General features: G+C 37.3%; 1 protein-coding gene across 1 annotated transcript; it reads left to right on the top strand.

Annotated features, from left to right (window-relative positions):
- The first annotated feature begins 8,797 nt into the window (after nt 1–8,797).
- On the top strand, nt 8,798–12,389 carry LOC107829005 (uncharacterized). The gene is made up of 4 exons (XM_075232017.1): nt 8,798–9,251; nt 9,346–9,769; nt 9,860–11,048; nt 11,580–12,389. The coding sequence occupies exons 1-4, from the start codon at nt 8,798–8,800 to the stop codon at nt 12,387–12,389; spliced, it is 2,877 nt and encodes a 958-aa protein (XP_075088118.1).
- Nucleotides 12,390–12,803: the final 414 nt, after the last annotated feature.

Here is a 12,803-nt window from a genome sequence, read left to right on the forward strand (position 1 = left end):
CCCCTCCCACGTTCATGAATTTATTCATCACTTACAATCTTTATAATCTCCAAATAATCTTTTCCTTGGACTTATGCCAATTACCTTACGACAAATTCAACATACAATACTGCATTGTGCAATATTGTCGTAACTTATTACTGCGAAGCGTAACATCACCATAATGTAATATTGGTGGGTAGAACACTATCATAACTTAATACTTCTGGACGTAACATCATTTTAATATATTACTGCAGAGGGTAACATTGTCGTAATATAATACTGCAGGACGTAATATTGCAGGGTGTAACATCATTCCCCCTTTGGAACATTCGTCCTCGAATGTTGACTAATGCTCTTATCATTTTCTTAACTTATATCTTGCGAATACTTTAGAACTTCCCTTGCCATCTAGGCGATTGTTTTGTGAATAGGTCCAAAGTCTAGGGCATCCCCCCTTAGGCCTCCTTCTCACACCACAATTTGTAGCCGGAATCCTTCCAATCTTGTAATTGTTGCTACCTTTCATCATGCAGCTTGTATAGTTTTGATCTTGTAAGTGTGCCCAATATCTAGGCTTCATACGTTGAGCTTGGTAAGATGTCCCCTTGGGGATTTATGAGTATACTAAATTTCTTTGCTCGGTACTTGGTTGAATTCACGAATATTGTTATATCTCATCGCATAGGTCCGTTTAACCATCTGTATGAATTTACTGCCATAACTCTTACTTTAATTTATCATTGTTGAGGTCTGCTACCAAATCCCAGCTTACTCTAATTGCTCCTTACATATGTATAAATTTAAGTCCTTTAATAATTCCTCATTATTGTTCATCTTTAGAATGACCTAATCTTATCTCATACTTTGTAACTTATGTCCATCCATTGTTGATTCACCTCAATATTGATCTATAATATACCACTGATAACTTAACCTTTTATGTAATATTGCTGGTAGGATTCACGTTTTATTGGGGTACGTCTGAAATAATTAGATTGATCCACCTGGGGTGATACCCTACTTTCATAGCCGTACCTCACAACATCCCAATGCGATTCACCTTGCGTGGGTACTTTAATCCTGTCCAATTCATAAGATTCGTTTCTTTTCTTCGTTGAATCATTACTCAATCGAAGGCCCAAACATCATCTTTTATCTAACACAATTACACCTTCATTCTATTACCAGGGTGGTATTCTAAATGCTATTAGTCTTAGACTCCTTTGAGTTCATTCAGGCTATAGTGAGCTTTGTATAATTTAGAGAAACCATTTGCTCTTCTTGTTTTCATGGGCTTAATCCTGAGGACTTATCCCTTTTCGTTACCTTCTCACTCATCCTTTTTATCCTTACTCTTATCTTCTAAAACCTTGTCGCTTCACCATACAATGGCTTGCGACCTACACAACTCTGTTTATATTATTTGCAACCTTTCAACTTGCATCATAGATTTCCTTATGTCATTATGGGACTTCAAGCGAGACATCACATCGTCTCTAATGCTTCTTTACTATCTTAATTAGCCTCCTCGATACCTAGAAACCATAGGCTATGAGATATGCCACTGCCTATACCGCTATCATTCCTGGATATTGAATCCCAGCACTTCTAGCCTTTTATTCGAAGTATGGACTATTCATATATTCTACCTTTGAGTATCTCGTACGCTGTTCACCGTTACCTTACTTACCTTAAAATCTCGTATCGTATCTTCTATCTCTTTCATGACCTCCCTTCCACATAGGTATAATTCACATCCATAACTTGAAGTTCTATTATAATTCTTACACCTCTGGTGCATACACAATCCGGTGAGAGCTTCGTACTGACTTCTTATGAGGTTGGTGTGAGCACGTGATTTTTGCCCTAAGCAAATTATTCCCAAAATTCAAATAAAACAATTTTCTTATCATTTCAGAATTTTGTGAATTTTGTGTCATATTTCTGGTAATTGTTGCATTTTTGTTTGTGCTTTTTAACTCATACGAAAAATACAAAAATACATGTGGCGTTTGTGTAGGATTTAATTTCATATTTTTAGTGTTAATTGGTAGTTTAGAATTGTTTTCATATAAAGAAAATGACAAAAAATGACTTTGTGCACCTTTATTTTAATTTGTGGAATTTGTTTAAATATAGAAATTAGTTGATTTTAGAAAACTAAATAATAATTTTAGTGTTAATTTGGTCTATGATTTCTATTTGTCATTTTAACAATATATATATATATATATATATATATATATATATATATATATATATATATATATATATATATATATATATATATATATATAAATGCAAAATGAAAAAGGAAAATAAATTGAAAAGAAAATCAAACTACAAAGGGATGGGGGCTGTCCATATAAGTGGACGAATTGGGCCATTTAAATAAATTTCCCAGCCCAATCCAATTCACCCTCGCCAGGCTCACACCCTAATCCGCCCCACCCGGCCTGTCCTCTTTCTCCCTGAAACGACTTCGTTTGGCCATAGTTAGATCTGAGCCGTCGAGATCTCATGATCTAACGGCCAGGAAGTCCCCATCCTTTAATACTTATATGTCCGAATGCCCCCCACCCTCGTATCTCCTTCTTCAATACACCCTAATGAGACTAGTGTTACACCGCCACCGACAGCCGCCGGAAATCGCCCACGACGGCGGTAAAGCTCCAAACACTCCCAAATTTACACCCTAGATTCCTCGTGAGACCCTCTTTCCAAGCCCCCTATTTTCATAACTCGTATCCCGCCCAAACTCCTCGAATAATCGATCTTGTGACTGACATCTCCGCCGCCCACGGCGGCGTTGACGCCAATGACCGCCAAAACAACACCGTAGGTTCCTCCCGTTGTCCTCTCTCTGTATCTCATCTCAATTTCCCTCGAATCGGGGCCCATCTGCTCGAATGATCGTTTGAAGTTCAGGCCCAAAACGACACTTTGCCCAAATGGCTCCAAATGTGTACCCCACAAGACCTTAACCACCCTCATGACGATTTCCATGCCAGAGTCTCTCGAATCTCATTAGAGCCCAGGAATTGTCGGATCTAGGGTTCAGGCAGTTTGGCTATTTTGGGAATAATTTAGGGTCGAGCAAGTTCTACAGTAAGTGTTCTGTTAATTTTATGTTTTATTTTGTTTATTAGTATAGTTTAAATTTTCTTTTGATTCCTTGTTCCATCAGTTTTAATCAGTGAAACATCTTCTCATTGTTAGTTTTGTTTTAGTTTGATGCATGTGTCATTTGTTAGTTAATCATAGTTTTAATTTTAGAATCGTCATAATTGATTAGTTTGGATTCGATACAATTTTGTCCATTAATTGTTAGCTAGATGTTTAGGTTATTTTCAACTTCTTTTTAGTTCTGAGTTTGATGTTCAAATGGTCAATTGTTAGCTTATTGGTTAAAAGTTAGTTTAATTTCATTTAATTTCAATTATTAGCTTAAGCTTTGCTTTGATTGATCCTGGTCTCCTGATTTTCTAAATTGCTTGAGTTTGTGTGATTGAATAATTGGGATTGGTTAGTCCAATTAGTTAATTTTTGAGTTCTAATTAATCAGTCTTAGTTAGTTTTGAATTAATTTAGGGGATTGGTTACAGCTGTTGAAAATTTAGGTAGAATCAGTAATTTTGAGAAGCTTTCAGGGGTAGTTTAGGCATGAAAAAGGGTAATTCTGATAAGAATAGTAATTTCAAAGTAAAAAAATGATAGTATAAGTATTGCATGGGTAGAGCACCCTAGGGCCTTATAGAATAGGATTTTAGTGTACATTTCATCACAATAGAGGTACTTACTTGAGTAACAAGTTAGAAATAAGAGGACTAAACTGAAAATAAAGAAGATCTAAAAGGAAAAAACCAAAAAATCTGATTATTCACTCTTGGGTTGCCTATAAATTTGGCATTCTCATGCCTTAGAGATGGGGCTTCTTCTCAGCCATTTTGAGCTCCCCAAAAACTCTTTCCATTTTTCCAGATCTGAAGAAGAAATCTGAAATTCAAAAAAAAAAAAAAACAAACAATAAAAAACCCAAAAAATATTACTGTTTCATTAAGATTCTGGGTGAATAACAACTGTTAGCTAATTGATTGAATTTTCATAGCTTAATCTTTGGTAATTGAACTGCAAGGGTGTTTCTGGTTGGTGTTCGAGTAAGTTTTGGTTTCAATTGGAGGCATTTAGGATCGATTTGGGTGCTGTGTTGGTCTGATTTGAATCTGAGTCCATTTGGAAGTCATTTGAGCTCATTTGAACTAGTTTTGGGTTAAATTGTGGGTTCACTGCACTGCTTTGGTCATCTGATTGTGTGCTAAGTCCTATAAATCATCTTTGGTCTTTGTGGAACTATTTTGGGTCAAAACTCACTCCATTTGCTGATGGTTGTAATCCTGTTGAATTTCTGTTGTTGCTGCGAGTTGTTTCATCTGCTGATTTCTCATTCTTCACTGTACTTTCGAATCCAAGTACACATTTCAAGCTTGACTCAATGTAGCACATCCTACTAGGAAACACGAAATAAAATGAGCCAAGTTTCTGTTGCGGAATTGTAGTTTAAATAGTTCTGTTACGTGCTTAATTTCTGTTTATGATTGTGCTGATTAGATCGTGAAACTCGTCTCCAGTTTATGTGTTAAACGAAATTGGGCCGATTTGATTTGGGTTTTTTACAATGTGCGAACTGGATAAACATTGGGCTATTGGACTCGAACTGAGACTGCTCCGATTCTGTAATATTTAAGGACTGTTAACTGATTAGCTTACAAACGTATGAACTCTTCTGTTAGTAGTCATTTTCTAATTTGATTAGATTTATGTTGTTGAGATAATAAAGTTTGAATTCATAATTGAAACACACGTGAAGTCAGTCATTTGTATTTGATCCTAATGTACTCTTAGTTAGAAATCAAAACCATTTAGATACAACTGCTTCAAAATTCTCCACTCATTTCAATTTGCTTCATAAATTTCATTAGTTAGAAACTATTTAAGGTTTAGCTGTCAAATTGCTTAATTAATTTAAATTTGAACTACGGCCTATCCACGCTAGGGGATTCGATCCTTCAATCCCTAGGTTGGTTATCCGGTTTGGGCTAATGTCGAACCTGACCCATGTTGTTGAAAATTCGTGGTTGATGTGCATATTATGGTTTGGGCCTTTGGGCCCAAGAGTGAATTGATGATGGTTTCGTTAGTAATTAAATGGCTAGCTATGGGCTTTGAGTTAAGCAGCGGGTTCAAGCTAAAAGGTGATCCCTTTTGTTTGAACCTGGACTTGAGCTTGAAGCCCGATTTTTATAATATTAATTAATTAGGATTTCTTTTTATCTTTTAGAGACCAAACAAATATAGAAAGATATAGTTTCTTTTAGGTTTGCCCTTTTAAAATAAATAAGACGAGCCTCGCCAAATAAAACTACAAATTGCGGGGCCCTCAATAAATACTGTCTTAATTTCTTAGAATTCGGGATGAGCCGTTTAGCGAATTTCACGACCTTCCCTAAAGACAATAACGCGTTAGACACTTTAGGAGCGTTCTTAATAAATTACCCTCTTAAACTCGGGTGCACATTGATGCGACCCAAATCCAAATTTCAACGGAGTCAAAATGTATTAACAACCACGGGTGCATTGAGTCCGACGTGGTTCGAGACGCATTTTCACGACGTTGCAAGTTTTTTTTCTAAAAAAAAATAATAATGATAAAAGCGGTTTATAAATAAAAGGCACATCTTTTACAAAACACATGTACGGTAGGAAATTTCAACGATCTGAGTAATGGATTATGATATGTTGGTAACAAAGAGAAATTAACTACCAGAAATAACGTAAATACATAAAACTAAAATACTATCATGGAATATCAATGAAAAGAGAAAGACGAGCTTTGCAGCATTACTGGCACAAAAAAATTTTCTCTACCTTCTCTCTAGGAAGAGAAGGAATAGTAATTTCGTCATTATTTTCCGGTCATAACTCCGGAATCCGGTGGTGGAACTAACCAAACTTGGTGTTAAAAGATACATAATTTCCTTACGAATAATACCCATTTGGTTTTAACTTCAGATCTATAGTCAATTTTTGTAGATCATAATTTCATTTTCACGAGTTACTGTAGCAAACAGTGTTCTTCATTCAATTTTAGCAATTCAGCTAATTCTAGCGCTACTGTTGAGCACAATAGCTTGTTTTGATTACGTGAAAGTGTTCTCTTCCCTTCTAAGATTGGTTTGATTTCTAAGCTTCATTTCGGACTGTGAAATTGGATTCACAGCCATACGCAGTAAGTAAAGTGAAGTTAGTTCAAATTACAGTAGCATCGTTTTCTTGCAAAGATGTTGCGTCATGTAAGTAAAGTGCTAAAGAATTACAACTGTAATGGACACACAGGCAGGTGGCCAGCCACATTTGGAGGCTGCGCTGCCTAAACAACCTCCTCCATACTTTGCACAAACATCAAGGAACACAAATAACAACAAACAGCCGATGGATTACTCCAAATTTCTGAAACCTTGCACTTTAAATGCTGCAATGCAGGAGCAACAGGAAGTTGAGCCAATTCCTATTCGTCCACCTACAACATTGAATGGAGAACATGTTATTCATTTCACAGAAGCAGAAGTAGAAAGGATGGATATCATCGAAGGATTACAATATGCAATAGTTGGTAAATGTTCTTATGGAAGCCCAGAAATTCAACAATTGTGTAAGTTAATACCAATTTAATGCGGAATTAAAGGTGAATGTAACATTGGTTTTCTAAGGGATAGACATATTTTAATTAGAATGACATTAAGGCAGGACTATCTTCATTTCTCATCAAAAACTCATTACATAAAGGACAGGGATGGCTATCAATATCAACTTAGGCCATTGATTTATGACTCAAAGTTTAGAGCAGATGAAGAAACACCCAAGGCAATGGCTTGGATTTCATTCCCAGGTCTATTGCCAACCTTTTTTGTAAAGGAATGTCTATTTTCTATAGCTTCAGTAGTAGGTAAACCTATGCATCTAGACATGGCAACAATTAATAAAACTAGACCTAGTTGTGCTAGGGTGAAGGTTCTAGTTGACTTACTTGCAGATCTGCCTAAAAAGGTGAGGATGGACATAGTCAACGAAGCTAAAGGAACAACAAGAACTGAATGGGTGAGAATTCAATATGACATGCTGCCTAAATATTGCAGACATTGTAAACTTCAAGGGCATGATCAATTTGAATGCTGGAGGATACACCCTGAACTATATGTGGAGAAGGAGAATGATAACCAAGCAGATACAACTAAGAAACAGGACATAGGGAACTCACAGCCTATAATGATGTTATCTAGTGGAAAGGTCGTGGGTAATGTGAATGTTACAGCAAAAGAGCAATGGAAGGAAGTGAAGGACAACAGAGTTAGAAATGTAGTAAATCAAAATACTAGTCTCACTAATAATGGAATGGAGATGACACCAGCTAAGAAGTTTGAAAACAATAAGAACAAGGAGGGTACAAGCACTGTAGAGAGACAAGTAGAAGCACATAACAACAGTGGTAAGGATTTGGTGGCAGTAGACAATGAAGATTATGATCATGTTCAAGTAGCTAACAAGTTTGCAATATTACAATGGATGGATGAAGAGGAAGAACCTGTTAATCAATTGGCAATGGTGGCAGCTAATGTAGCAACAAATAGTTCAGCACTTCATAACCAAGCATTTACAAAGCAAAAACCAAAAAATATGGTCAATAATGAGGGAAAGTTAAATCCCGCAGCACAAGCTTTTCATCTTAACTCATCGGGGATTAGTTCGCCTAATGGTCTAGTCAATGGAAAGGAGGCATCAAAAGCAAAAAACGATACCGCACAATGGGTAGAAATAAGCTTCAAGGATAAAACAGGAGAAGGAATAGTGAAGATCAATAAACCATGCAAGAAAATCCCATCACAAGATACATTAGTGAACAAGGTACTTAATAAAAATCCAAATTCTCAAGCAAAAGGTCAAAAATCGTCTACATTTAAAGAAAGAGTGCAAGAATGTGGAGGCAGGCTATGGGAGGCACAAAGGGAATACGATTCAGAGGAGAACGAAGTACCACTAGGAGCACAAGCTGATGAGGAACCAAATGAGAATGACAAAGAAGAAGATAAGCAAAGTGTAAACGGAGAGATCCATGCCAATGACAACAATACAACTGGTAATTATTTAATAAAGGAAGGATCAGAAAATGTTGAGCACATCAATAATTTTAAGACAGCAGAAGTCACAGAAATTAGTAACTATGAAGGAAGAGGCCCAGAGGTAAATGATCCTAGAGGAACAGAAGATGATCAACTTCAGAAATCACAAGAAGACCCACAAGGACACAACACAACAGAGAAGGAGAAACAACCAAAACAAAAAACAGAAATAGTAAATATTACTGTTACATTGGAGAAAAACCAGTTGCAGCTGTTAAAAAGAGGAGAAGAGAAAGCCTTGGTCCCTAAAAAGAATGCATTGGAGCTACATCAGGAGGGAAGGAAGACAATGAAGAAGGAGAAGAACCTGGTAAATCAGGATACGACATGGATCAAGAATCAACTACCCAACACCTTATGAATGCTGCAAGGAAAGGTGACTTATCACCTACGCAAGTGGAAAAGGCAAAATCAGCAGCAAAAGGAAAGAAGAAGCAACAAAAAGATAATTTTGCAGCACCAAAAGCTGGGGTGCACACAAGGAGAACGCTAACTAAATCCAACAATCAGTGATGAATGCTCTCATTTGGAATATAAGGTCAGTCAACACACAACAGGCCTTTGAAAGTTTGACAAAAATGAATAGGCAAAATCACTATGATTTTGTAGGATTAATGGAGCCAAAGCAACAAGCAAAAAAATTGGAAAGGTACAAAAACAAGATAGGACTTGCACAGGCCATTTCAAATGTTTCCAACAAGATCTGGGCTCTTATAGATGAGGTATTTGAGGTAACTGTTATGTACAATATGGTGCAACAATTAACACTAAGATTGTTTCATACTGAATCGCATGTGGAGTTTGTCCTAACATTGATATACACAAAATGTGATGCAATTGAGAGGATAGAATTATGGGATTCATTATATGCAATGGCAAGGGATATGGAAGCACCATGGCTTGTAGGAGGTGATTTCAATGTAATATGGGACGAAGAAGAGAAGTTTGGTGGGTTACCTGTGTCATTGAATGAAATTGATGATTTTCGACACTGCATCAACACTTGCAATCTATTCGACCTCGGATTTAAAGGTAGCATATTTACATGGTGGAATGGGAGAGCAGAGGAAGACTGTATATTCAGATAGATGTTTGGCCAATGTTGAGTTCCAACAAACATTTCCAGGAATAGAGGTGCAGCATTTGTCAAAGACTGGTTCTGATCATAGTCCAATGTATCTGAAGTGTGATATTGAGACTCCACCTATAAAAAAACCTTTCAAGTTCTTAAATTTTTGGGTGGAACATGTTACTTTTAAAGATGTGGTGAAAGAGAATTGGTCTGCTAATTTCAGTGCAAATCCTTATATTCTTTTTAATCACAAGTTAAAAAAATTAAAGAAAGCCCTTTCATTGTGGAGTACATCTACATTTGGAGATATTTTACAAAAGATAGCAAGTATGGAGGAGGTAGTGATGGTTCATGAAGCAGAATTTGAAGCAAATCCTACAGGGATGAACAAGGAAAGACTACAAAAGGTCCAGGCAGAATTGATTAAATGTCTTGCACTAGAGGAGAAATATTGGCAACAAAAGGCAGGCATGACTTGGTTCAAGGAAGGGGATAGGAACACAAAGTTCTTCCACGCATAAGTGAGAGGTAGGAGGAAGAGACTTCAGCTTAAAAGAATTCAATACAGTGGAGGAACCTGGATTGAAGAAGAACAAGAAATTGCACAAGAGGCTATCAAATTCTACGAGGAACAGTTCACAGAAGCATCTACTCCTTCATCATTTGATATCGTAGAGCATATTCCTAATCTGATTAACATAGAGCAGAATGCAGAATTGATTAAGCAACCAACAAAAGAGGAGGTTAAAGTGGCAGTACTCGGACTTAATGGTGATAGTGCTGGGGGGCCAGATGGTATGACAGGCAAATTCTATCATTCTTGTTGGGACATAATAGGGGATGACATGTATGACATGGTGAGGGCTCTTTTCAATGGTCATGAGCTACCCAAGTGTGTAACACACACAAACCTAGTTCTGTTACCAAAGAAAAAAGAAGTTACCACCTTTTCTGATTTAAGACCAATAAGCCTCAGTAACTTTTCTAATAAGGTTATATCGAGGGTGGTACATGAAAGGCTAGTGAAATTTCTCCCAAGTCTGATATCGGAGGAACAGTCAGGTTTTGCTAAGGGCAGGAATATAGTAGAAAATATCCTTCTAACTCAAGAGATAGTGACTGACATTAGGCTTAGAACTAACGTTGGACCTAATGTCATCCTGAAGCTAGATATGACCAAAGCTTATGATAGATTATCTTGGCTATTCCTAACCAAGGTACTAAGAAAAATGGGATTCACAGAAAGGTTGATAGGGATTGTCTTTGAATTAGTTTCAAACAATTGGTATTCTATTCTAATCAATGGTCAAGCTCATGGGTTCTTTAAGTCCTCAAGGGGAGTAAAAAAAGGTGATCCGGTATCTCCAACTTTGTTTATCTTGGCAGCAGAATCATTATCTAGGGGTGTCAATGCACTACATACTAACTTGTATTTTTGTGGATTTGGGATGCCAAAATGGATTCCAAAGATCAATCATTTGGCGTATGCATATGACATGATTATTTTCTTATCCTCAGATGAAACATCTTTGATGTTGATTATGCAAGTGCTGAATGCATATGAAGCTGCATCTGGGCAGCTTGTTAACAAGACCAAATTAGCTGTGTACCTGCATCATTTAACAGACATGGAAGTGGTCAGCAAGGTGGAAAGGATCACAGGCATTCATAGGAATGACTTTCCTATCATATATCTAGGTTGTCCTATATTTTATGCAAGGAGAAAGCTGGAATACTATCAGCCCCTAATTACTAAGGTAATGGACAAACTGCAATCATGGCAGGGCAAGTTATTATCAGTAGGGGGTAGGGCAGTTCTCATATCCCATGTACTGCAAAGCATGCCTATGCATCTACTATCATTTGTAAACCCTCCAAATTATGTGATAAATAGGTTGCACAAATTGTTTGCTCAGTTTTTCTGGAGCAGCTCTGTTGGAGGAACTAGTAGGCATTGGGCTTCGTGGAATACCTTATGCATGCCATTTGAGTAAGGAGGAATAGGTTTTAGGTCACTACATGATGTAGCAAAGGCATTATTCAGCAAGTTGTGGTGGAATTTTAGAACAAAACCAAGCCTATGGAGCGCTTTCGTATGTCAGAAATACTGTAAGAAAATGAATTCTATAATTGTTCCATGGAAAAGGGGGTCTCACATTTGGAGAAAAATGTTAGAATGCAGAGATCTGATTGAACATCAAATCTTTTAGCAAACAAAACGGGGATCCTCACTTTTTTGGTTTGAAAACTGGACAGGTCTTGGGGCACTATATTTTTTGGTTCCTCAGGACTTTGGCATTGATGAAACTGTACATAATGTACATGATGTTACCTTAGATGGTGAGTGGGATGGGGACAGACTATTTGAAATTCTTCCTGAAGACTTAGCAGTACACATTCTGGAGAAAATCAAACCACCTTCATCTCAGCAGGTTCTTGACGTGCCTTGTTGGATGCTGGAAAAAAGAGGATATTTCAGTGTTAGGTCAGCATGGGATTATACGAGAAGAAGAGATGAACCAAGAACAGCTTATAGGATGATTTGGGTAAAGGGACTACCTTTTAAAATAGCATTTTTCATGTGGAAAGTGTGGAAAGCAAAGTTACCTTTAGATGATTTCCTGAAAAGGGTAGGCTACTGCATGCCATCAAAATGTTGGTGTTGTGTACAACCTGACGAGGAATCTCTTCAGCACTTGTTTTTTAGGTTAGAAACTGCAAAGACAACTTGGAAGTATTTTCTATTGAGGGCAGATATAGCTGTGGAGGGACTTACATTGCACCAAGCAATCACAAAATGTTGGACTGCAAATGTGTGCTTAAGACTCAAACCAGTAATACAAGCACTCCCCTCATGTGTAGTCTGGGAACTCTGGAAAAGAAGAAATAGTATGAAGTATGGTGATGCTGTGACAACTAGCAGGGTGATATATCAAGTTTCATCAAATCTCCAGGCATTGGTGAAAGTGAGAAAGCCTGGGATGGACATGGTACCTTACAAATGGCAAGATCTTTTAGCTATGATGGAAAATTTCACTCCTAAACTTAAGGTTACCAAAGTCATGTGGGAATTTCCAAGTGCAGGATGGCTAAAATAATACGGATGGTGCATCGAGGGGAAATCCAGGCAGGAGCTCAATAGGTTTTTTTATAAGAAATGAGAATGGTGACATAGTCAAGTTAGTAGGGGAGGAGATTGAGGAGACAACAAACATAGTAGCTGAAGCGAAGGCAATGGTAGAAGCACTAAGGTTTTGCAGATTTCAGCAATACTCTCGTGTATGGCTTCAAACAGACTCAATGCTATTAAAAAAGATAATGGATGGGATCTGGAAACCACCATGGATCATATCGGAGCAGATTGAGGAAATGATGCAACTAATGAATGGGGGCAATTACACACTTAGTCATATTCATAGGGAGGGCAACAAGCTGGCAGATCACTTGGCTAATTATGCTTTAGATCATGGAGAAATAGAATGCCAACATTTCTGGCATCTGGATACACAGAG

This window comes from Nicotiana tabacum, chromosome 16, assembly GCF_000715075.1.
Source record: "Nicotiana tabacum cultivar K326 chromosome 16, ASM71507v2, whole genome shotgun sequence".
Lineage (NCBI taxonomy): Eukaryota > Viridiplantae > Streptophyta > Magnoliopsida > Solanales > Solanaceae > Nicotiana > Nicotiana tabacum.

What these genes read in the sequence shown, in the direction of transcription:
- LOC107829005 (XM_075232017.1), top strand. Translation starts at nt 8,798, where the DNA reads ATGAATAGGCAAAATCACTATGATTTTGTAGGATTAATGGAGCCAAAG. An exon ending in ATTCGACCTCGGATTTAAAG is followed by an intron (nt 9,252 to 9,345) that starts GTAGCATATTTA and finishes AAACATTTCCAG; the next exon opens with GAATAGAGGTGCAGCATTTG. An exon ending in CAAAAGGCAGGCATGACTTG is followed by an intron (nt 9,770 to 9,859) that starts GTTCAAGGAAGG and finishes AATTCAATACAG; the next exon opens with TGGAGGAACCTGGATTGAAG.